Raw genomic sequence first — 24,545 nt, forward strand, 5'->3', positions numbered from 1 at the left:
TAAGAGTAGATATAAATAATGAACATGGTGATAAGCTTTAACTCAGGGGTCTCCAACCTTGGTCCCTTTAAGATTTGTGGACTTCAACTCCCAGAGTCCCTCAGCCAGCAAAGCTGGCTGAGGGACTCTGGGAGTTGAAGTCCACAAGTCTTAAAGGGACCAAGGTTGGAGACCCCTGCTTTAACTGATATGACACAAAAATTTGTACCCAGCCGACACACTGTTTAATGAATGACGGAATGTTTGTATTAAAAGAAAATTTTAAAAAATATTTTAAAAAACCTAAATGAACTGTTGTAAGTCGAGGACTCCCTGCATCTCAGAACAGGCTGCATTCTTTGAGTTTTTTACCCGCAAGACCGAAAGGAGAAGTCGGGGTTTTTTTTGGCAGCCTGAGTCTTGGACGGCGAGAACTGCCAGCTGTCCGGAGTGGGAAAGGCGAGGGTGTTTTCAGAGGCTCGGCTCCGGATTGGCTTCCTTCGACACAGCCAGAATTTTTGGGGTGTTTCTAATTCCGGCAGAGGCGGGCGGGCTGGGCAACCAGCGCCCTCCCTCCTTACGAGCCTGGGGAGGAGCCGCGGCTGGCGGCACGCGAAAGAAATCCCGTCGGCCGGAAAAAGAGGCGCATTCATTCATTCTCCTCCGCTCGGGCCGAGCTGTTCTGGGCGCGCAAGTCAGCTTTTCACTCGCCCGCCTGAACCTGTCCCGCTGCTGCTCCCGGACAGAAACGCCTGAAAGCAAATTGAGGAGGGGAGAAAAAGGAAGAAAAGAGGAGAAAAGAAAAGAGGAAAGGAAAAAGGAAAAGAAAAGACAGAAGAAAGGAAAGGAAAGGAAAGGAAAGGAAGGAAGGAAGGAAGGAAGGAAGGAAGGAAGGAAGGAAGGAAGGAAGGAAGGAAGGAAGGAAGGAAAGGAAGAAAGAAAGGAAAGGAAGGAAGGAAGGAAGGAAAGGAAAGGAAAGGAAAACTTTCGAGCACGGAGATCAAGCGGATTAATCGGACCCGATCCCCTGGGCTTGCCAATGGCCAAAGGAGAAGGAGCTGAGAGCGTATCCTCAGCTGGCCTCTTGCAACCGAGCATCTTAAAACCGGAGGAGCTGATCCGATCCAAGGTAAGGCGAAAGTCAACTGCGGAGCCGGAGGGCCAAGGCGAAAAATGGGCCGGGGGAGGGGAAAAAAAGTTTCCAGCCCTTCGCGCGCAGAACGACTGGAAACCGCGCGCGAAGCCGGCCCTGCTCGGAAGCCCGGCGGATTTACTCCCGAGGAAGCAGGGGTAGAAATAGCTTAGCGATCCACGTGCAAGTCCTGGGCGGTCGATCGACCGGGGAGGGACGATCCCGAGAGAGCCAGAAAGAATGGGTCTGTGGGGGGGTGTGCACGCTGCTCGCTCGCTTCCCCCTCCTCTCAAGCAGGACTAGGGAAGGCATGCAAACGCCCCCTCCCCAAAATCCAACGGGTCCGCCTGGACCTAGAGGCGAAGTTCGGAGATCCATCCGGATCACACACACACACTCCGGATCGGGGCAGAGGTGGGCGGGCGAGCCTCCCTTATAAGGCTTGGAGCCTCCAAATTGGAGCGGGCTCGGGGGATCGATCCACCATGGCTCTGCTGCAGACGCTGGCTGGTCCCTGGCGTTTTGTCAAGGTTAGTCCGGTCCTTCCCTGGAGGACGTGCGGACGGGGCAACGGGGGAGTAGCGAAGGGGACTGAGGACAGAGAGGGAGAGAAAGAAAGAGGAAGAGGGGGTTGACTTAACACCGCGAGGAATCCCCTCCCAGCCGCCCACGCCTCTTTTAAGAAGAGCCCCCCGGGCTTTTCGGTGAGTCACCTTCGGAGTTGTCCTAAAAGCGTTACGAGGCCTCCTGGTGCAGTTCAAGTTCATTCATAAATGGTGAGAAGCTGGTACGGCCCCTTTTGGGCGACTTCCTCTTTTTGGGAAAAGATATACATAAATAGATAAATAAATAAATAAATGATAAACGAGAAAAGCGCAGTGAGAGGCACCTGGCTTGTTTCCTTTCTCTCTCTCTCTCTCTCTCTCTCTCTCTCTCTCTTTCTTTCTTTCTTTAATGGGGAAGAAAAAGGGGGCAGATTTTCCCCTTGAAGTCTCTTTTTCAAGCTTCGTGCCGGGTTGTGTGTGTGTCTCTGCCTCTTTAAGAAACAACTGTGGAGCACTACAGAGAAGTCACGGCTGTTTCAGAAACAGGCGGGGTGAGGTTTGAATGGCTTTTCAGGGTTTGCCTTCCCTCGTAGCCGTGGGCGCGTTAGGTGGGACTTGGAGGTGTTGAAAGAATGAATGAATTCGGTGCTGAAAATCCGTCTCTTACCCAGTTTCCGCTTCTGACCAGGATGGCTGGTTAACTGACCAGGATGGTCAGGAAACAAACCTTAACAGAAAAGGACAATTCAGCCTCTGGCTTCTCTCTTAGACTTGGTGTTTCTGATCTGTAACCTGAGCGCTGAAGTGATGCTTGGATTTTGATGAAGAGTTTGTTGGGGTCTGTCAGAAGGTTTTAGGTTGACCACATTAGGGCTTTAGTGAATGGCCTGTTTCACACAAAAGGCTAAACAATAGCTGGATTCACCAAATCACTGAACATCCAACTGCATTTTAGTCTAGCCATGCAAACATGGCCGCTGTCTATTGATCTTGGGGTAACCATTGAATGTTAGCCAGGGTTCAGGGCTAGGCACTTGGCTAGGGATTACGGCACCCACCTGATGTTTTGAATTTAAATACTCATTCAGCCTTAGCCAGCATATCCAGTGGCAAGAAAATGCAAGATTGTATCCAGTGTTGGGATTCAAATAATTTAACAACCGGTTCTCAGCCCTAATGATTTCTTCCAACAACCAGTTCACCAAACTGTTCAAAAAGTTAACAACCGGTTCTCCCGAAGTGGTGCGAACTGGCTGAATCCCACCACTGATTGTATCCAAAATACGTGGAGAATATAAAATTGTCCACCTTTGATTAAGAATAGCGTGAAGATAGTCTTTGTATCTGGATGTCTAAGTGGAAGGAACTCACTATTCTCTCACCTGTAACATCCTTTGCAGTAGTATAAACTGAGCTGAATTTCAGAAAAGAAGTCTAGTTAAATCAGGAATTGCAAACTCTTTCAAAACAATGCACGGTAGCACGGGTTGAGTGTTGTAAATGGACTAAGATTTTCTCTAAAAAGCACTCCTGCAATTTCAGCCAATATATTTATGAGGTCTTCTGGGGCCTTCTGAGGTCACACCACTTGCATTTACCAGTTGGTTGTATTGGGTGTGTGATTACCGCAACTTATTGGGGTAATCAGCCCCAACAGCCAATTGCTATGTTCACCCAACGTACATAATCAACTCTGGTAAAAATCCAGTGGTGTTCAAAACTCAGCTTTAACTTCTTGATTGGATCCAACAGGGGGAGAGGACCTCAAAGCTGAATAATTTAATGCAACAGCTCAACTTTTTCAATCGTAATTATTATTGATAGCGCTTCCAGAGTTGTTTGAGTGAATGGGGAGGCAGTTACAGACACCCTGCTGGCAGTGGGAAAAATTGTTTCATTGTTTTTTAACCTCAGTTGGGTTGAAAGCGTGAACAAGCACCACTTTTTCTGGACTAGCTTCTATTATCTGTCCTTGGTGAGATTTATTGCCTGTTTGAGCTGGGATATTTGCTAAGGATGAACAAAGAAAGTTATTGCTAGAAAGTAGGAGTGATAAATACCTCAGGAAGATACGTGCAAATACTGCTAAAGAGTCCAGAAGGTGCAAAATTCTCCCTTTCTAAAACTTAAGTACAAACCAAAGTACTGGGTCAATTTCTTGTTCAGTGTATTGTGTGAATCCAGAAAATAAGTTAGCGTAATTCCGTAAACTTGGTTGGGTGAATTTTAAAGGTGGGTTGAATTTGTGGAACATAGAGCAGTATTTCTCAGCCTTGGTAACTTTTAAGACTTTAACAGAATTTTCCAACCAACTTGCTGGGAATTGAAGTCCACATGTCCTAAAATTGCCACGGCTGAGAAACACTGATACAGAGCAAGTCCTGTTTGATCTTCCTTCTGGAGCTTTGACCATTGCTTCCAAATTCTCTTTTCCAGAGAGAAAGCAAAGCAAAGCTATCGATATGCAGCAAAGTGTGTTATGCCATTGGTGGAGCGCCCTATCAGATCACTGGTTGTGCTTTGGGATTCTTTCTCCAGATTTATTTGTTGGACGTGGTTCAGGTAAGTCTTAACTGGTTCCGGTCCTTTCTTTGAAGCTGGGGGTTGGTGGTCAAATCAAGACTTATTGGGGACACCTGTTAGATTCAACTCTAGGCTGAGCCATGTCTAAAGATTTTCAACCAGTATAGATTTTCTTTAAGGGCTGTTTACTTTGGGTTAGAGTTCCCCAAAGCTTTTCTTTCCATGCAAAATTTCCTACATGCTCCACTCTATGTAGAACCATCCCTTTTCAAGGTAGCTTCTTGCTTAGCCTTTTGCTTGAGATGCTAGCATTCTATATAGAGGTACTTTCTTGTTGCTCTTTCAGATGTGATGTCAGTGCTGTGCCCCTAGTACCCACCCTAGGGGCAGCCCTCCTTCATGCAACCCCTTATTGAGCTCAGGATCCAAGGGCTTCTGCAGGGCCTTGTGAAGGTAGTCTTTGACCTACAACCCCAGTTGGGAGCAGAATTTCGGTTGCTGAGCAAGGCTGTTGTGAAACGTGCCGTGCCCAGTTTTATGGTCGCTTTGCCACAGTTGTTAAGTGAATCATGCAGTTGTTGACTGAATTACACAGTTGTTAAGCAAATCCTGCTTCCCTCATTGACTTTGCTTGTTGAAAGCTGGCTGGGAAGGTTGGAAATGGCGATCATGTGACCCCTGGAAATTGCAACTATCATAAATGTATGGCCTTTGCCAAGGGCCCAAATTTTGATCATACGACCACAGAGAGACTGCAGTGATTATCAGTGTGAGGGATTATTGCAATTGTAACCACTGCAAAAAAAAATTACTAAACGAACAGTCGTAAATTGAGGTTTACCTGGAACAGATTTGCACAGTGCAGTTTTCTTGCATCTATCAGATGTGGTAGAATTAAATGTCCCTGAAATCTTAGCAGCACAGGGATTACTGTTTTGGGACTCCAGGAGTTACCAAGCAGTAGCAAATAGGCTGCCCCATTCATCCAGAGCAACGGTGGGCAATTAATTTTCCCAAGAGACCACATGAGAAACTCAGGCTGTTGTGAAGAACCAAAACAATAGGGCTGTGCTCTTATTTACATTTGATTTCTAATTTCCGATTGAAAAATGGGCCAGACAGGGGCAGCCAAAGGACCGGATGTGGCTTGAGGCTGCAAAATGCCCAGGTCTGATCCAGAGAGCACTAGCTTAGGGAAGGAAGCACCCCCAAATTGCAGGGACATCTCTTGCTTTGCTCTTAGCTGGGACTCCATGCTTCTCTTTCATGTCTTGTCTTCCTGGGGCACAGAATGCCACTAGATAGAATGTCTAATGCCTAATGTGAACTGAACCAAGGGCCTCGCCCCACTTCTCGTCTGGTATACGACCAGATTGTTGAAGGCATTGTTCAGTCCATTTTACATGCTCCCTGGCAAGTGTTCTCAAATTAAGAACATCTTGTTTCCTCGTGTTGCATTGCTTGCCTCGATTATATGTTCTCTGTTGGCATTTTGCTTTCAGTAAATAACCTCTGCTAAGAAGAGCACACATTTGCTATTGCTTGGTAACTCATTGACTTAAGTTCACACATCCCACAAAGCTCTGGTTTGCTTGAACTGCAATTTGTTAAATAAGCCACACTGGCGGCTTGGTTCAACAATCCCCCAAAGCCCAACCAATCTATTAATCATATGTACAACTGTTGACATGTGGGTCCATCTGTATTTTGGCCCCGTCGTCCCTGGAAGCCTGCATAGCATGTCGAAGTTCATAGCTTTGGGTGAAGAAATCGGCTACTCAGCATTTCAAAACTTGAGGGTGGCAGACCTAAAAATGCAATTAATGTGACCATGGAGATTCCCAAATTATCCAGGTCATGGTTGTCCCAAAGGTGCTTTTTCCAAAAGAAAAAAAACTTTCTTGGGTTTTTTTTTCTTTGAAAACATTTTGCTTCTCATCCGAGAAGCTTATCGAGAACTGAAGAAGCTTCTTGGATGAGAAGTGAAACATTTTTAAGGGGGAAAAAATCCCAAGAAAATCCAGTTGTTGTTGTTTTTTGTTGAAAAAAGCACCTTTGCGATTATTAATGTAACTTTACCATCTGATATAGCATCTCCAGGTTCCAGCTTCTCAATGCCAGGCTTCAAGGTAGAAAGTGGTGGTGCAGTGGTTAGAGTGCAGTTGCTGACTGCCAGCTGCCTGCAATTTGGCAGTTCGAATCTCACCAGGCTTAGGTTGACTCAGCCTTCCATCCTTCTGAGGTTGGTAAAATGAGGACCCAGATTGTTGGGGGCAAGAGGCTGACTCTGTAAACCACTTAGAGAGGCTGCAAAGCACTGTAAAGCAGTATATAAGTCTAAATGCTATTGCTATTGCTAGACCTCAACTTACGACCGGTCATTTAGCGACTGTTTGAAGTTACAATAGGCTTAAAAACTACGTAAGACCTGGATTCAAAGTTCCAATGGCTTGCCCACCCCCCCCCCAATCACATGATTGCATTTTGGGTGTTGGCAACTTGGCAGCATTTACGGCCATTTGTAGCATCCCACCTGACCACGATCCATAATGGTTTTTGCTGGAAACAGGCGTTTACTTCTGATTTCCAGCAAAAAAATACCACCCATTGTCGACAATGGGTTCGCATAACGACTGGAGTGATCATTTACGACTGATACAAAAAAAAGGTTATAAAATCATGATGACTCGCTTAATAATCAGCATGACTTACCAGCATAATTCTGGATGCAATTGCGGTCATAAGTCAAGGACTACCCGTATTTATTGGAAGAGATGGAAAGCCATTACCAAGAGAATTTCAGCAACTGCAGCTGCTGAAGAGACTGGCTTGAGTTTATATCAGGGGTGAAATGCTCCCGGTTTGGACCGAATTGCCTGATCGGATAGCGATGGCGGTGGGTGATTCGGAGAACCGGTAGCAAAAATCTGTGCCCCCCTCTGCCCATGCCCAGCTGAGGTTTTTTTAAGTTTTTTTTAAAAAAAACTTTTAAAAGCATTTTTTCTACAACCTCTTCGGCCGAAGAGGTTGTAAAAAAAATGCTTTTAAAAGGCTCTGATGATCCCAGCTGAGTTGCCTGATCGTCAGAGGCTTTTTTTTCTTTTAAAGGCAAAAAAAATGCTTTTAAAAGAAAACGAAAGCCTCTGACGATCAGGCAACTCAGCTGGGATCGTCAGAGCCTTTTAAAAGCATTTTTTTTGGCAACCCCTTCAGCCGAAGAGGTTGTAGAAAAAACGCTTTTAAAAATAAAAAAAAAGCCACACCCACAGAACCGATAATAACAAATTTTACATTTCTCCACTGGTTTATATGTACGGATTTGGTTCAAATACTGAATTTTCCACCTTGCTCTACCCTGCTCTCTTCCCAGTGGGTTGGCTTGTTTCTACTTGTCCTTTTTTTTCTGCAAGAGACCAATTTGCTTTTCTTTCACTTACGACTTTCAGTGAGAGAATAAGCTCTCACGCTCGCGTTGAATGGAGGTTCTTCCCTTCTGTTTAACAGATGGACCCCTTCTACGCATCCATCATCCTTTTCGTGGGACGTGCGTGGGATGCCATAACTGACCCCCTGGTGGGTTTCTTCATCAGTAAAAGCTCCTGGACTTGCTTTGGACGCCTGATGCCCTGGTAAGCACGCCTGGATGCAGCCAGGTGGATGCCACTTTCAAACAGAATTTCATGATGTATGGCAGGGGTGTCAAACTCAATTTCATTGAGGGCTGTATCAGGGCTATGGGTGGGTGCACTGGTGGTATTCAAGTAGTTTAACAACCGGTTCTCTGCCCTAATGATTTCTTCCAACAACCAGTTTGCCAAACTGCTCAGAAAGTTTACAACCGGTTCTCCCAAAGGGACTAGGGCGCGCACACACACGCCCAGCTTCTGAAGCACGGAGGGAGAAGAAAGAATGAAAGAAGGGGAGGAACGGCCCCTCCTTTCTCTCTCTCTCTCTCTCTTCCAACGGGAAAACGCTCTTTCGCTTGTGGGGGAGAGGAGGGAGGGAGGGAGGGAGGTTGGCTTGCTTATTCAACCCTTCCCGGCTAGCCATCCAGCCCTTCCCAGGAGAAGGCGAGGAGTTTTGGGCGAGCGACCTTTTTGCTAGAAAGCGGCAGCTGCTGCCCCAACACCACCAGTTGGGGCGGGAGCCGGGTGAGCTGCAGTAACTCCCGCCAGGCTATGCATTGGCGCGGGGAAGCCCTGGCGGTGCAGTCCTTCTCGGCTGAGGGAGGAGGGTTTTCCCCTCTTCTCTCTCCGCTGCGCCTGAACATCTGCCTAGCAACAATGACGACACGGGAGAACCTTTTTCTACTGGTTGAGCTTGGCCAATCGCCGCTTGCTCTGAGTTGCTGCATTGTTTGTTCACCCGGGCGTCTCAATTTACCAGAAAGCGGAACGCGAGTTTGAGGGTCGCTGGCGGGATGGCGCTGCGCTCTGCGCCGCCGCGAGCCACCCAAAGGCCAGAAGAAAGGTCATTCCATCGAGTAATGAGCGGCTCCTTCCTCTCCGCTTACCCATGCTGCGAGCCGGCTGGGCTGCAACCCCGCCGCCGCTCCTTCCTCAGCCTCCCGGGGCTCGCGCTCTAGCAGCCGCCAAGCTCAGGCCGGACTCGGCAGCTCCCCATCAGCACTGCACGGCGCGATTCGGGCAGGAGGAGTCGGGCTCGCTCCGTGGCGGTGGTGGCGGCGGCGCGCCACCGCCACAGAGCGAGCCCGACTCCTCCTGCCCGAATCGCGCCGCGCGAGTGCTGATGGGGAGCTGCCGAGTCCGCCTGAGCTTGGCGGCTGCTAGAGCGCGAGCCCCGGGAGGCTGAGGAAGGAGCGGCGGCGGCGGGGTTGCAGCCCAGCCGGGCTCGCACAGCATGGGTAAGGAGAGGAAGGAGCCTTCGCCCATTACTCGATGGAATGACCTTTCTTCTGGCCTTTGGGGTGGCTCGCGGCGGCGAGCTCGCGTCGGGAAACCTCCTCCTCAGCCGAGAAGGCTGGCGGCCCTGCCCAGCCCTCTCACTGCACCACCAGGGCTTCCCGCCAATGCACAGTCCGCCAAGTTTGCGCCGTCCGCCCACCAGACACGGGAATGGGGCCGCCTGGGGCGACAAATCCGCGAGACCTCGGCGGGCCCGCCCCGTCCCTCCCATGGGAGTCCGTTCGGTACCCCCTCCTGTGCGGGGTTCCCGAAGACGTAGACTCGAGTATAAGCCGAGGGGACGTTTTTCAGCACAAAAAACGTGCTGAAAAACTCGGCTTATACTCGAGTATATACGGTATATGTTCTCTGTTGGCATTTTGCTTTCAGTAAATAACCTCTGCTAAGAAGAGCACACATTTGCTATTGCTTGGTAACTCATTGACTTAAGTTCACACATCCCACAAAGCTCTGGTTTGCTTGAACTGCAATTTGTTAAATAAGCCACACTGGCGGCTTGGTTCAACAATCCCCCAAAGCCCAACCAATCTATTAATCATATGTACAACTGTTGACATGTGGGTCCATCTGTATTTTGGCCCCGTCGTCCCTGGAAGCCTGCATAGCATGTCGAAGTTCATAGCTTTGGGTGAAGAAATCGGCTACTCAGCATTTCAAAACTTGAGGGTGGCAGACCTAAAAATGCAATTAATGTGACCATGGAGATTCCCAAATTATCCAGGTCATGGTTGTCCCAAAGGTGCTTTTCCAAAGAAAAAACTTTCTTGGGTTTTTCTTTGAAAACATTTTGCTTCTCATCCGAGAAGCTTATCGAGAACTGAAGAAGCTTCTTGGATGAGAAGTGAAACATTTTAAGGGGAAAAAATCCCAAGAAAATCCAGTTGTTGTTGTTTTTGTTGAAAAAGCACCTTTGCGATTATTAATGTAACTTTACCATCTGATATAGCATCTCCAGGTTCCAGCTTCTCAATGCCAGGCTTCAAGGTAGAAAGTGGTGGTGCAGTGGTTAGAGTGCAGTTGCTGACTGCCAGCTGCCTGCAATTTGGCAGTTCGAATCTCACCAGGCTTAGGTTGACTCAGCCTTCCATCCTTCTGAGGTTGGTAAAATGAGGACCCAGATTGTTGGGGGCAAGAGGCTGACTCTGTAAACCACTTAGAGAGGCTGCAAAGCACTGTAAAGCAGTATATAAGTCTAAATGCTATTGCTATTGCTAGACCTCAACTTACGACCGGTCATTTAGCGACTGTTTGAAGTTACAATAGGCTTAAAAACTACGTAAGACCTGGATTCAAAGTTCCAATGGCTTGCCCACCCCCCCCCCCAATCACATGATTGCATTTTGGGTGTTGGCAACTTGGCAGCATTTACGGCCATTTGTAGCATCCCACCTGACCACGATCCATAATGGTTTTTGCTGGAAACAGGCGTTTACTTCTGATTTCCAGCAAAAAAATACCACCCATTGTCGACAATGGGTTCGCATAACGACTGGAGTGATCATTTACGACTGATACAAAAAAAAGGTTATAAAATCATGATGACTCGCTTAATAATCAGCATGACTTACCAGCATAATTCTGGATGCAATTGCGGTCATAAGTCAAGGACTACCCGTATTTATTGGAAGAGATGGAAAGCCATTACCAAGAGAATTTCAGCAACTGCAGCTGCTGAAGAGACTGGCTTGAGTTTATATCAGGGGTGAAATGCTCCCGGTTTGGACCGAATTGCCTGATCGGATAGCGATGGCGGTGGGTGATTCGGAGAACCGGTAGCAAAAATCTGTGCCCCCCTCTGCCCATGCCCAGCTGAGGTTTTTTTAAGTTTTTTTTAAAAAAAACTTTTAAAAGCATTTTTTCTTCGGCCGAAGAGGTTGTAAAAAAAATGCTTTTAAAAGGCTCTGACCATCCCAGATGAGTTGCCTGATCATCAGAGGTTTCTTTTTCTTTTAAAGGCAAAAAAAAATGCTTTTAAAACAAAACAAAAGCCGCTCAGGCAACTCAGCTGGGATCGTCAGAGCCTTTTAAAAGCATTTTTTTTGGCAACCCCTTCAGCCGAAGAGGTTGTAGAAAAAACGCTTTTAAAAATAAAAAAAAAGCCACACCCACAGAACCGATAATAACAAATTTTACATTTCTCCACTGGTTTATATGTACGGATTTGGTTCAAATACTGAATTTTCCACCTTGCTCTACCCTGCTCTCTTCCCAGTGGGTTGGCTTGTTTCTACTTGTCCTTTTTTTTCTGCAAGAGACCAATTTGCTTTTCTTTCACTTACGACTTTCAGTGAGAGAATAAGCTCTCACGCTCGCGTTGAATGGAGGTTCTTCCCTTCTGTTTAACAGATGGACCCCTTCTACGCATCCATCATCCTTTTCGTGGGACGTGCGTGGGATGCCATAACTGACCCCCTGGTGGGTTTCTTCATCAGTAAAAGCTCCTGGACTTGCTTTGGACGCCTGATGCCCTGGTAAGCACGCCTGGATGCAGCCAGGTGGATGCCACTTTCAAACAGAATTTCATGATGTATGGCAGGGGTGTCAAACTCAATTTCATTGAGGGCTGTATCAGGGCTATGGGTGGGTGCACTGGTGGTATTCAAGTAGTTTAACAACCGGTTCTCTGCCCTAATGATTTCTTCCAACAACCAGTTTGCCAAACTGCTCAGAAAGTTTACAACCGGTTCTCCCAAAGTGGTGCGAACTGGCTGAATCCCACCACTGGGTGGGCGTGGCTGACTGGGTGGGTGTGGCCAGCTTGACACTGCTCCCCAAACTGCTGGCATATTTCCTCTTTGCATTGGGTACACTGGGCCAAAGCAATGCGGGCCGGCCTGCTACATTTTCCAGGATGGCCCCGTAGGCCAGATCCAAAACACTTTGCGGGCCACATCGGGCCTGTGGGCTTTGTGTTTGACGCTCCTGATGTAGGGGAGACATCTGTAGGGTTTTCTAGTTACAGTTTTCTTGTAGCAGGAGTAGTTTGCCATCACCTTTTTTCTGAGATTTTATTTTATCCAATAGCCCGGTGTCTCTTGGATACGAGAACTAGCCAACCTTGTTTAGCTTTTTGAAGATCGACCATGGTTGGCAATGTTCTGCTATCTCCTGTGATGAAACTTAAGGAAACTCAATTACAGCTGATCACAAGAGCACATTTGTGTGCTGTTCTTGGTAACAAAAGAGGTTTGTCCATTACTTTGTGAGATTTTTTTTTTCAATACCCAGAACTAGTCTTCACCTTGGAAAGCTAGTCATTAGAAGTCAAGCTCACTTGAAGTGAGTTTCAGCAGGTTCTGACCAGTTCTGTAGAACTGGTATCAGAAATTTGGAGTAGTTCGGAGAACCATTAGTAAAAATTCTGACTGGCGCCGCCCCCACCTATTCTCTGCCTCCCAAATCCCAACTGATCGGGAAGAAATGGGGATTTTTGCAGTAACCTTCCCCTGGATTGGGGAGGGAATGGAGATTTTACAGTATCCTTCCCCTGCCATGCCCATCATGCCACGCCCACCAAGCCATGCCATGCCACGTCCACCAAGCCACACCCACAGAACCTGTAGCAAAAAAAATTGAAACCCGCCATTACCCACAAGGGCTGGGGATTGAATTTATAGACAGATTTGTAACCCTGTTGTTTGCAGTTCTTGAGTGGAGAAAAGCACCAGGGGTTTTTTGATCCCCAGTGACTTGAATTGGATGAGCTGGAGGAGAGTTGGACTAGCTGCAGGTCCCTTTCTCCATTGGGGCTGTAGAAGAAACTTATTGAAGGTGGAGGAAGTGGGTTGGTGTGTATCACAGTCAAATGAGAAACATTCAAGGGGTGCATTTGAAGGTACCAGTAATACTGGCAGCTCACTATGTCCCCTAGTTTTGTGACTGCAGGACTGTGGATCAATTCTGCTTCTTCCCCAACCTGGGAGATAATTTTGGGTCTTTGTAGAACTATAGGAAGAAGGTGACTTGGTGAAATTGAGACATCTTGCATGGTCTGAGCTTGTGACGCAAAAAGTCTGTAGAGATTCCCAGTCAACCAGGTCATGGTTGTCCCAAAGATGCTTTTTCAGGAGGCAACTGGACTTTCTTGTTTTTTCTTTGAAGACGTTTTGCTTCTCATCCAAGAAGCTTCTTCAGGATTTATATTCCTTGCAGACAGGAAGAATTCCTTGCAGATAGGAAGAATGGAAGAATGCCATTTGCATCCTTAGAGGGTGGTTGAAGACCTTGGAGATTTATCTGTGTCCTCAGGGTCACCTGAGTAGTGCAAATGATTCATGGTTGTGAAGCAAAAGATGTGTTTTGGTGAGTCATAAGGAAGCAGTCAACTAGCACTTGGACCGAGCTGGTCCATGAAGGGTTTTGTATGTGTAGATGTCAGCGTTCCAGAAAAAAAACCCCAACTCCAAGTAAAAACTCCAAAGCAAGCATCTTTCAAAGTTCTATTTACTAGGATAGGTAACCTGGCACATCTGGGAAAACCTGAATTTGAGAGGTCCGGGTTTTCCCTCAGTAAATCAAAAACCCCAAAACCATCCCCTCACTCCTCAGTCGATCACATGCTGTAATTGCCAACCATCCCATCTTGAGATAGCACTCCCACCGCTTCTTCTCCAGATGCAGGATCTGCCTGACCTTGACCGACAGGAAGAATGTTATTATGTCTAAAAACAAACTCCCTACTAAATCCCCCCTCCTACTTTCCCACACATGAGAAGGTGGCAGCACGGAAGTTTCTAGCCTAATATGGAGTCCAAAATTGACAGTAGATATATATAAAAAATCACAATAGGTAACACATTTGTTCAAGCTAACATTCTTCCTGGATATTCCATTCTACCTCTGATGTTGCTTTCCCTCCCACCTCCAATTTCAGCTGTTGGTAAGCATTTTAGAGATAGCATGCCCTAAATCAGGAGTCTCCAACCTTAGTAACTTCAAGGCTTGTGGACTTCAAAGCAAATCTGGCTGAGTTGAAGTCCACAAACCTTTTTTTTAACAAGTTTTATTGGTTTTTTTAATTCCCCCCCTACACACACACATAATTTATGAACATAGTATTGTCCACAAACTTTAAAGTTACTAAGGTTGGAGACCCCTGCCCTAAATGGCTTGGGGAACATCTGTTTTCTCAATTTATAGCAAGCATGGGCAGAAGACTTTTTAGGATTGTTCCAGACCTTGAAATCCATCTTGTTGACCGTATTAATCTGATTGGAAAATAGCAACTGCATAGCGCCAGAGTGCCTACAACGGTGTTGTTCAATCTTAGCAACTTTAAGATGTGTGGACTTCAACTCCCAGAATTCCCCAGGAAGCGTGTTGGGAGTTGAAGTCCACACATTTTACAAGTTGCTAAGGTTGAGATACATTGATCTAGCCGAATCACCTGCTCAATTCAGAATCCACTAGAACATCTGAAAGTTTACCAGCCAGCTCTTAATTTGGACTCCTCAAAGAAAAAATAATTCACAATTTCACGAGACAACTTTTCCCTGATTGACAGCTTATACAAGTCAGGAAGTTTGTTCTGATAATCTACCTGGAGCGGTCTGTAAATGGTATAAAGATTATGACTCAAAGAATGAGAATTCAAGCATGAAAACCTCCACAGGATGTTATAAAATGGGAATGCACAATGTTTTCTAGGTTACATTTGGATTTTTAGGTATACCTAGGATCCTAGGGCTACAGTCCAAAAATTGTTGCTTGATGCCAAGACAGTCAAACTTTGAGTTGATTTAATTTACTTTTACATAATTAAAACTTGTAGTTAAGAACAATTGGCAGTTAGAAGACTTGCTCATTCAGCATGAAGATTAAAGATTGGTAACAAATGGTCCTTGACCTATAACCATAACTGACCCTGAAATTATGGTCATAACTTGTTGGGGTCATAAGTTAAAAGCATCATGTTACTGCCCATAAAATGGTCAGATTTTTTTCAGGGCTAGACATGGGTTTGATCTCAGAAGCATGCGGTTTCCACTGTTAAGCCAACGAACCAGGAGCTTCAAATAATTGGCTGGAATAATTCAGTCTCCTGGCTAGAGTCATGTGTGTTCTCTTGCTTAGACTGGCCTTTAAAAGGAAAAAAAATTATAAGAGCAAAGAGTGTATGAATAAATGAGTTCATTCAGCCAAGCTTTAGGGACTCCTTTTGAAAGAAGTTTTTTGTAAAAGCTTTTCCTGACTCTGGGTTCAGACAATCACAATAAGCCCATGTGAATAAAACACTGGGATCCCATAATATACAACCCTCACCTAACAAACATGAATTATGTTTTATTATGCTGGCTGGGGAATTCCGAATGTTGAAGTCCATGTATCTTAAAGTTGCTAAGATTGACGAAATACTGGTCTTACAGATAGACCTTGACTTAACAACCATTTCTTTAGCAAAAATGACTTAAGACTGGTCCACACACTTGCATGACCATCATAGCATCTCCGTGGTCAAGTGAGGATGGCACTAGGCAATCGGCATGCATTTACAATGTTTGCGGTGTCCTGCAGTCATGTGATCACCATTTGCAGCCTACCCAGTTGGCTTCTGACTTTGGGTGAAGCTGGATTCATTTAACAAGTGCAGCGATTCACATAACAACATTGGCAAAAAGGTCATAAAACCAGGTGCGACTCACTTATCAACTGCCTTGCTTAGCAAGGAGAATCTGGTCCCAACTGTGATCATAAATTGAGGACTGGCTGCACTTCATATAATCTATCAAATAATGGTTGGGTGGCCATATGCTATATCACAAATACATTAACCCTCGTTTAGGTTAGCTTAGCCCGAATATTGTGTGGATCCAAACAGAGAATCTCAAAGTCTGCTTTGCCCAGATACCTTCCAGGTATCTTAATTGGCTTTCACCCTTTCCCAGAAAATGACTGTACTGGGCATGCTGGCTGGTATTGATGGGGCATGAATTGAAGGGTGCAGGGAAACCCTGTGCTTGAGGAATGCAGGTGTATTGTGTTGCGTTGAAGTGCCCTCCTGCACCTATAGTTTCTGCTCTTGGCATTTGCCCAGGGTAGTTGTTGGCAGAGTTGCTTCCTCTGGAAGGCCTGAAAGAGCCCCCTTCTCAGCAGCTAAGTTTAGTGTCCCCTGACGCAAGAAGAGCCTGGGATTTAGGAGGTCGTGTCCTCGGGTGGCTGTCCTTAGCTTTGCAGGACAATGTGATGCACGTTGCAGCCCAATCCTTTGAGAATGGCCGCCAGCTCGGCTTTTTCTCCTTCTCTTCCTGCAATTAAACTGCGTGAGGTTTTGTAGCACTTTCAGATGGATATTCCTGAAAGTTAGTTTGCCCTTCCATTGCATGTTCGTCCTGGACTGACACTGTAATTGAGCCCACAAGTTGTGAAGATGGTTCAGAGGTTGATCCAAGTTTAAGACATTTTTTTGTGGAGGTCATAAAGCAAACTCTATGGGCTTCTCTATGGGCTGTTTTGGTTTTTTTTTTGCTGGAAACCAGAAGTAACTGCCAGTTTCCAGCAAAAATGTCATCAATTACAATCATGTGACAGTGCGATGCTGCGAACAGCCATTAATGCTGGTCAGTTGCTGAGCATTCCAAACACGACAGCTGGCCACCCCGGTCATGTGAAACAGCCCCCTTATCATATGACTGGAGTGGGCGGCTGTCAAAACTTGAAATCTGGGCCGGAAGTAGCTATGTTGCGTCCCCTGGAACTTTGAACTGTTACTAAGCGACCGGTTGTAAGTTGAGAACTACCTGCATGAGATACTTGCTCGCTCCATGCGCAGAGGATCAAAGCGAGCAGACAAACCGAGCACCCTGCCAGGATATTTCATGTTCTTGTGTGGTGTTCAAGGGTTTTGCAACAGTTACAAGGAAGCCGAGACAGCTTAGTTCTTTGTCAGACAAAGATAGGAGAGACACCCAGCCTGTGGAAACTCAGCGGTGATGTTTGTACAACCTGCTAAACCTGGTTATGGTTTTATGGGTGGATATGTACCCAGTTGGTCGTTCACGCCATTGAGTGGTTTAGAGCAGCGGTCTCCAACCTTGGCAACTTTAAGACTTGTGGACTTCAACTGGCTGAGGAACTCTGGGAGTTGAAGTCCACAAATCTTAAAGTTGCCAAAGGTTGGAGGCCCCTGGTTTAGAGCACAAGATATGATGCAAACCCAGAAAATGGGCTAATTGAGAAAATTCACTCGGCATGTTGTGTCCTTTGTTGTGGGAATTGAAACTGGAGGTTGCAGAGTTAAGGACATTTGCCTTGAGCTCTTGAAGGAAAGACCAGAAGTAAATCTAGCCATTAGTGGCTTGTTCTTCTCTCATCCATTTCTACATGGGAAATTTTAGTCTGAAAAGTTTCCAAGCTGTTGTTATGCTAGCCTTGGAGCCTTTGGCATTTTAAAGTTCTTTTATGAATTCCCTGAGCCTTTGTGCATTATAGTCCAGTTCATCAAAAGCAGGAGAAAAGGCCAGTTGTTCAGCATGGAGAGAAAGGGGAAGAAGGAAGGACCGGCATCTCTAGGGAAAAATTGACACAACCCGTGCCACGATTTCTCGCTGCAAATCCCGTGGCTTATGACATCCTTGCATCCCATCTCAGGACACAAGTACAAAATCTGGGGTTTGCAATTGTGAAACCCCGATGCACGGTTTGTTATTTTGCCATTGTTGTGGTCGGTCTCTGTATCCCATTGCAAAAAACGTGATTTGCCATCTCTTTGCCTTCTCTTCTCTCCCGCCTTCCCCACCTGTGACTTTTCCTGTGGAACTTCTCCTCCCACCCACCCCCACCGCATGTGCTTGGCATCCCCCAAAGCTTTAGGTGGCAATAAAGGCTCATCATGGCAATAAGAAGTGGATTCACGCGCCAACACTTTTCCAGCCCTTTTGATTGGCGTGGCACTCAGGTCAAGGGCTGCTTTGAGTTCCCTCTTGACTTGAGCTGTGCACCACTTCCCTTTTCCAGGAAGGGAAACAGTTAAAGCCGGCAAAGTTATGCAAGGGGTGTGTGCAGAGAGAGAGAGAAGTGTGGCGGGGCGGAAGAGGAGACGTGTGTGTAAAACACACCATCCCCAATCAGCCAATGGGGAGGCAAGGCGTGTGTTCTTGCTAACATTCCATCTGGCTTCCTTCCTCCAACGACGGGCCACGCCTTGGGCTGGAGGTTACTCCGAGTCAAATGGCTGTCACCCTTGTAGGGTGAGTGGGATGGGAGACCGGCTGGGCTGGGCTGGGCAGCTGGGCTGCAGCTCGCTCTTCTTTTCTCCCATTTTTTTTTTTTTAAATGAAGACTATAAAACAGAAATGACAATAAAAGCGATGGGCAGGTGAGCAAATGGAAGAAAAAGGAGAAGACGACCAAAAAAAAGCACCGCATTCCAAGTTTTTTTCCAGCACCGTAAATCACAAAATAGAATTAGTTTATCGCTTCAGCCTTTGACTGTATCGGCTTAATAAATCCTAACCATCTCTATGGTTAGAATGCACTGTTGCAGGCAAACTAATCGAGAGAGGAAGCAACCTGGAATTAAGGAGGAACTTCCTAACAGTGAGGACAATTAACCAGTGGAACAGCTTTGCCTTCAGAAGTGGCAGGGGCTTCCATTGCTGGAGGTTTTTGAGACCAGACCGGACAGCCAGTTATCTGAAATAGTATAGGGCAGTGGCACCCAACTTTTTGGGCACCAGGAACAGGTTCCACACGGAGAGGTTTTTCCGTGGACCGGAGGGGATGTGGTTTCATATTCTGCCTGCATCCCGCGAATGGAGCTCCACTTCTTTGCCTGGCCTGGTTCCTGGCATGCCGTGACCCGGTGCTGGTCCAAGGTCCAGGGGTTGGGGACCCTATAATATAGGGTTTCCTGCTTGAGCAGAGGGCTGGACTAGAACAGGGGTCTCCAGCCTTGGCAACTTTAAGCCTGGCGAACTTCAAAGCAAAGCTGGCTGGGGAATTCTGGGAGTTTTTTTTTAAAATTTGAATTTATATGCCGCCCTTCTCCGAAGACTCAGGGCGGCTTACATTGTGTTAAGCAACAGAGTTGAAGTCTGCCAGGCTTAAAGTTGCCAAGGTTGGAGACCCCTGGATTATAAAACCTCCAAGGTCTCTTCCTGCCCTGTTCTAGTCTCTGCCCATAGCCTGGAACTCGATCCTATGGGGCTTAAGGTTGACCCAGCTTTCTATCCTTCCGAAGTTGGTAAAATGAGGACAATTGGGGGGGGGCAATATGCTGATTCTGTAAACCACTCAGAAAGGGCTGCAAAGCACTATGGGGTGGTATATAAGCGCTATTGTTATAACAACCAACTACTTTAATCAACAAAACCGAAAGTCAACGTTTTAATTTTGTTTTGGTTTTTTTTCTGTCCCAACCACAAAAAGTTCAGAAGCGGTTTCTAGACGGAAATAAAACTGGATATATTCTTTGCTGGCTGCCTTTTGCTCTTGAAGAGCTCCGCTCCTGGCTCTCAAGAGCAGAGTCTCTGGCTGGAGGGATTCCCGAAAAGACATTTCCTCCCTCCCTTCCCCTGAGCAAGCTACATTTTCAGCACTGGCCACGTCAGTTTCCTTTCTTTTCAGATCTCTGTGCAGTTATCGCTGCAGATAAGCGAGGCGAGAAGACCATGGAAAGACTGAGTAACTAGCAAACCCCTGCGTGTATCAGAAGCAGCAGGAGGGAGGAAGAGGGCCGCTCTGGGTTGAAGCCCGGCTGAGCTGCCCCCTGGGGTTGCTTCGTTTTTTGAGGGACACGTCATTTTTGTATTCCACTTCGCTGGAAAGAACTAGCCGGGAGGAAAATCCACATGTCCAGAATCTTCCTCTTTTCACATCCTGCTTTCAGCTTGCCTCTTTCGTGCAGGACGCAAAAGAAATGAGAGGAAGGACTCTGGTGTTGTGGGATACAGGTAGCCCTCCACTTACAATGGTTCATTTAGTGACCGTTCACAGTTAACAACGCCACTGAAAAAAAAGGGACTTACGACCGTTTTTCACATTTGTGACTGTTAACAGCATCCCCGTGTTCATGGGATCAAAATTCAAACGCTTGGCCACTGACTCATATTTATGACGGGTGCAGTCCAGAGATGGGTTTCAGCAGGCTCTGACCAGTTAAGGGCCGTGATAGCTCAGGCTGTTAGAAGCCTGTTATTAGAACACAGCAGCCTGCAATTACTGCAGGTTCAAGCCCGGCCCAAGGTTGACTCAGCCTTCCATCCTTTATAAGGTAGATAAAATGAGGACCCAGATTGTTGGGGGGGCAATAAGTTGACTTTGTAAATATACAAATAGAATGAGACTATTGCCTTATACACTGTAAGCCGCCCTGAGTCTTTGGAGAAGGGCGGGATATAAATGTAAATAAATAAAAAAAAAAGTTCTGGAGAACCGGTAGCGAAAATTTTAAGTAGTTTGGCGAACCGGTAGTAAAAATGGCCCCGCCCGCATCTATTGTCTGCCTCCCGAGTCCCAGCTGATTGGGAGGAAATGGGGATTTTGCAGTATCCTTCCCCTGGAGTGGGGTGGGAATGGAGATTTTACAGTATCCTTCCTCTGCCATGCTCACCAAGCCACGCCACCAAGTCATGCCACGCCCACCAAGCCACACCCACAGAACCGGTAGCAAAAAAAATTGAAACCCACCATTGGTGCAGTCCCCCAGGGTCATGTGATCGCTTTTGGTGACCTTCTGAAAGGCAAAGTCAATGGGGAAGCCACCTTCACTTAACAAGAACATTACAAACTGAACAACTCAGGGATTCACTTAACAACTGTGGCAAGAAATTCACAACTCTGGATGATAGGTAAAATGTTCTCCCTTCTCCCACCCTGACTAAAGAAAGACATGATAAGTGAATGTTCTTTATTTCTCTTCCTCTTCTTGTCATCGCTGTGCTCCCTGCTCAACCCAAATCTGTTTTCCCCAATAAATTGGCCGACTGCAAGGAAACCACAGTACAAAACCCATCATCTGGAGGAGGAGAGCAGTTTTCATTTGAATGATAAAAAGGGAGGGGCAGCCTGTGCTGTGGGAGAAATCATGAAGGGTCTCTTTTATGAAGAATGGTTTTAATTTTGCCAATGATCACTGGCCACAGTGGTTCCCAACATCCAAATGTCTAATGATCTGGAAAAATTATAGGATGATGACAGTCTTTTCGGGTTCCCCAAATAAAGGCAGTACACCTACACATTTCACTTAATTAGTACAGTAATCTTCAGATTTACTAGCAGGGGTGAAATGCTACCAGTTTGCTCCTGTTCGGGAGAACCGGTAGCGATAAAAACTACTAGTTCGGTTGAACCGGTAGTTAAAAAAAAAGCTACGATCCGACGATCACCTGTGCCGTGTGGTTTAGCTTTCCTAGAAAGCAGGATTTCGGGCGAATCGAAGCTAAATTGCACACCACAGCTGATCCCACCCCCTCGCTGTTCTACTTACCTTCCCAAGCTTCCTTTTGGCATGTATTGCACGCACATGCACACATTCGACTGAACTTTTTAAACTACCGGATCGCCCGAACCGGTAGCTAACTACCAGTTTGTATGAACTGGTAGCTTTTTTAATGTGCAGTTTGGTGTGCACTCTGCATGCACATGCAGTGCGCTTTGGTGCACATACGCATGCAGTGTGCATTTGGTGTGCATTGCGCATGCACCATGCACTTGGCGCACAGCATGTGTGCACAGCCAGAGAACCGGTAATAAACCTTAGAATCCTTGATGAACATATATTTTCTTTTATGTACACTGAGAGCATATGCATCAAGACAAATTCCTTGTGTGTCCTATCACACTTGGCCAATAAAATTCTTACAGCTTTGCTGGGAGTTGGGAGTTTAACTCTGGAAGTTGAAGTCCACGAGTCTTAAAGTTGCCAAGGTTGGAGACCCCTGTTCCAGATGTTTGGGTAGGTCTCTCTTACAGTCCTTTTCTGATGGCCATGATAGTTTGGACTAGGAGAAGCTGAAGGCCACAACATCTGCAAAACAATAGATACTACATAGCTTGGGAAGAAGTCTAACCCGGAGGAAACATTGTATGGAGGTTAGCTGAACAAGCTACATCGGCTTGGTTGTAGAGTGGCTAAGCTGTCGTTTGCGAGTGAGAACAACGGCTTAAATCCTGCAGATCACAAAGCCAAGAATCCCATGCCAAGTTTGATGTCATCCTAGGTCTGGCGAGCCATGTTGAAAGCTGCACTCAAAAGCGGGGGAGGGGCTTGTCTTGAGTGGACAAGGAGCTTTAAGGGGTACATTAGGTGCTTTGAGGCCCTTAGAAATCTTAAGAGACTTCTTTTGCAATAAAAAAAAAAGGCCTGACGTTCTAAGGGCATGAAAAGGATGTTCCTAGACCATCATCTTGTTTGTTTATTCCTACCTTAAGCCAGAAAGAAGCAAACCACTTAATGGCTTAGGGCCATCAGTGAACACTGAGTGTGTGCATGAGAGAGAGAGAAGAAAGAGAGAGGCTGGGTTCCCATACTTCACAGGATTACGCCAAGTAGAGATAGCTACTGTGTGGTTTAGCAGTTTGTGAGTTCTCAGCTGTTATTTAGCAGGCTGGATGAATTAAGCCATCAGGATAAGCCACCATATGGTATATTTCTTTGGGCTTGGCTGTGGGAAGCAGTTATATTGTGTTAACCCAGGTTGGGCATTGTGAGAAAATTGGCATTGGGTAGAAATCTGAGAGTGTGTGTTGTGTTGGTTTTTCTTAAATCTAGTGCTGCCTTTGAACATTCTCATTGAAACGTTCCATAACTATTGTTAAGTTTGGTTGTTCAGCTGAGGTTAACTTGTTCTTAATTTAATTAATTAAATGTTAATTAGTTAATTAAATGTTTATTTATTTATTTATTTATTTATTAAATGTTAAATTAATTAATTAAATAAATGTTCTTAATTAAACAAGTTAACTTGTTAAGCCTGGCTAGATGGCTCAGTGGCTAAGACACTGAGCTTGTTGTTGATTGGCAGTTCAGCAGTTCAAATCTCTAGTATAGGTCTCCTGCAGGGAGCAGGGGGTTGGACTAGATGACCTCCAAGGGGCCCTTCCAACTCTGTTACTATGACTGTTCAGTGTGCAGCCAATGGGATCCAAACAGAACGGTGAGGTCTCTTCCCCAAATTGGTTGGGATTTTGCAGAGATCACGCTGATCCGTCTGCCTTAAACCAACGTAACGCATGTCAGAATGGTGTGACAGCTCAACTCTGCCTTTCTTGGTCTTTTCTCTAAGCACCCCAGTATGTTAACTCTTTCATTTGACTTGATCCCCCCCAACAGGATTGTCTTTTCCACTCCCTTTGGTGTGATCTCCTACTTCATGATATGGTTGGTCCCCGACATCTCTCAGGGGCAAGTGATGTGGTACCTTTTCTTCTACTGCATTTTTCAGACCCTCATTACGGTAAGTCTGTCCTTTTGCGATGCAGATCGTTGTGCCTTCCTCTTTTCTGTGTTTCCTTCCTTCCTTCCCCCTGCCCTTGCTTCTTTTGACTTTCTGTTCCACACAGCACCTTCATTGGCTATCATAAAACCAGCATTCAGGAAAAATGCTGGATTTAAGATTGTCAAGATGGGAAGGGAGCTCAAATAAGCAAGAAAGGAGCATTTTGGCAAGGAGAAGCAGGTTTGAATTGACTCTGCTGTGTATATATTGCTATAGAACAGGGGTCTCCAACCTTGGCAACTTTAAGACTCGTGGACTTCAACTCCCAGAATTCCTCAGCCAGCAATGCTGGCTGAGGAATTCTGGGAGTTAAAGTCCACGAGTCTTTTTTTTTTTTTTTAATTTACATTTATATCCCACCCTTCTCCGAAGACTCAGGGCGGCTTACATTGTGTAAGCCAATAGTCTCATTCTATTTGTATATTTATAATAAGTATATAACTTATTGCCCCCCCCAACAATCTGGGTCCTCATTTTACCTACCTTATAAAGGATGGAAGGCTGAGTCAACCTTGGGCCTGGTGGGACTCGAGCCTGCAGTAATTGCAGGCAGCTATGTTTAATAACAGGCTATCTTACAGCCTGAGCCACACCGCGGCCCGTCGGCGAGTCTTAAAGTTGCCAAGGTTGGAGATCCCTGCTATAGAATGTATATCTCTGATAACCTGTTTCTAAGATTCTAGTCCTCCTTGTTCTATTGCAGAAACATACACTCTTAGCCCACTGCTTGGAAGCTCTTGGCTTAATTTTTCCAATTGTAGGAATAGTTTCTAGCCCTTGTAATTGTGGGTGGGGGTGGCCCACCATTTTTGCCATAGAGTGATCCCAATTAATTCACCAACATAGTCCGATAAAATCTGAATCAGATTTTATGTGCCGAATATGCTCTGAAGTCTTCCAACATATTTTTTTTAGAATTGAATTCGCCCTGTTGGTCTCTGTCCTCATAAGTTCCCAAAGCTGGTTTCTCCCCCGCCCAACCCCAAATTATTTCTTCCAAAAATAT

The 24,545-nt window shown here is 46.0% G+C and overlaps 1 protein-coding gene across 3 annotated transcripts in view; it reads left to right on the plus strand.

Moving 5' to 3' along the window:
- Nucleotides 1-565: 565 nt before the first annotated feature.
- Nucleotides 566-24,545, plus strand: part of MFSD2A (MFSD2 lysolipid transporter A, lysophospholipid) — a 55,696-nt gene continuing 31,716 nt past the window's right edge. The window contains exons 1-4 of one of the 3 annotated variants that reach the window (XM_058196207.1): nucleotides 566-1,108; nucleotides 4,093-4,218; nucleotides 7,684-7,808; nucleotides 23,374-23,497. In XM_058196207.1, coding sequence (XP_058052190.1) covers nucleotides 1,019-1,108; nucleotides 4,093-4,218; nucleotides 7,684-7,808; nucleotides 23,374-23,497 — 465 coding nt within the window. In that variant the 5' untranslated portion in view covers nucleotides 566-1,018. Of the gene's footprint in view, nucleotides 1,109-4,092; nucleotides 4,219-7,683; nucleotides 7,809-11,437; nucleotides 11,576-23,373; nucleotides 23,498-24,545 lie in introns of those variants that run through there. The other 2 variants (XM_058196206.1, XM_058196204.1) reach the window with 2 other exon arrangements.

Source organism: Ahaetulla prasina, chromosome 10, assembly GCF_028640845.1.
Source record: "Ahaetulla prasina isolate Xishuangbanna chromosome 10, ASM2864084v1, whole genome shotgun sequence".
NCBI classification, from domain to species: domain Eukaryota; kingdom Metazoa; phylum Chordata; class Lepidosauria; order Squamata; family Colubridae; genus Ahaetulla; species Ahaetulla prasina.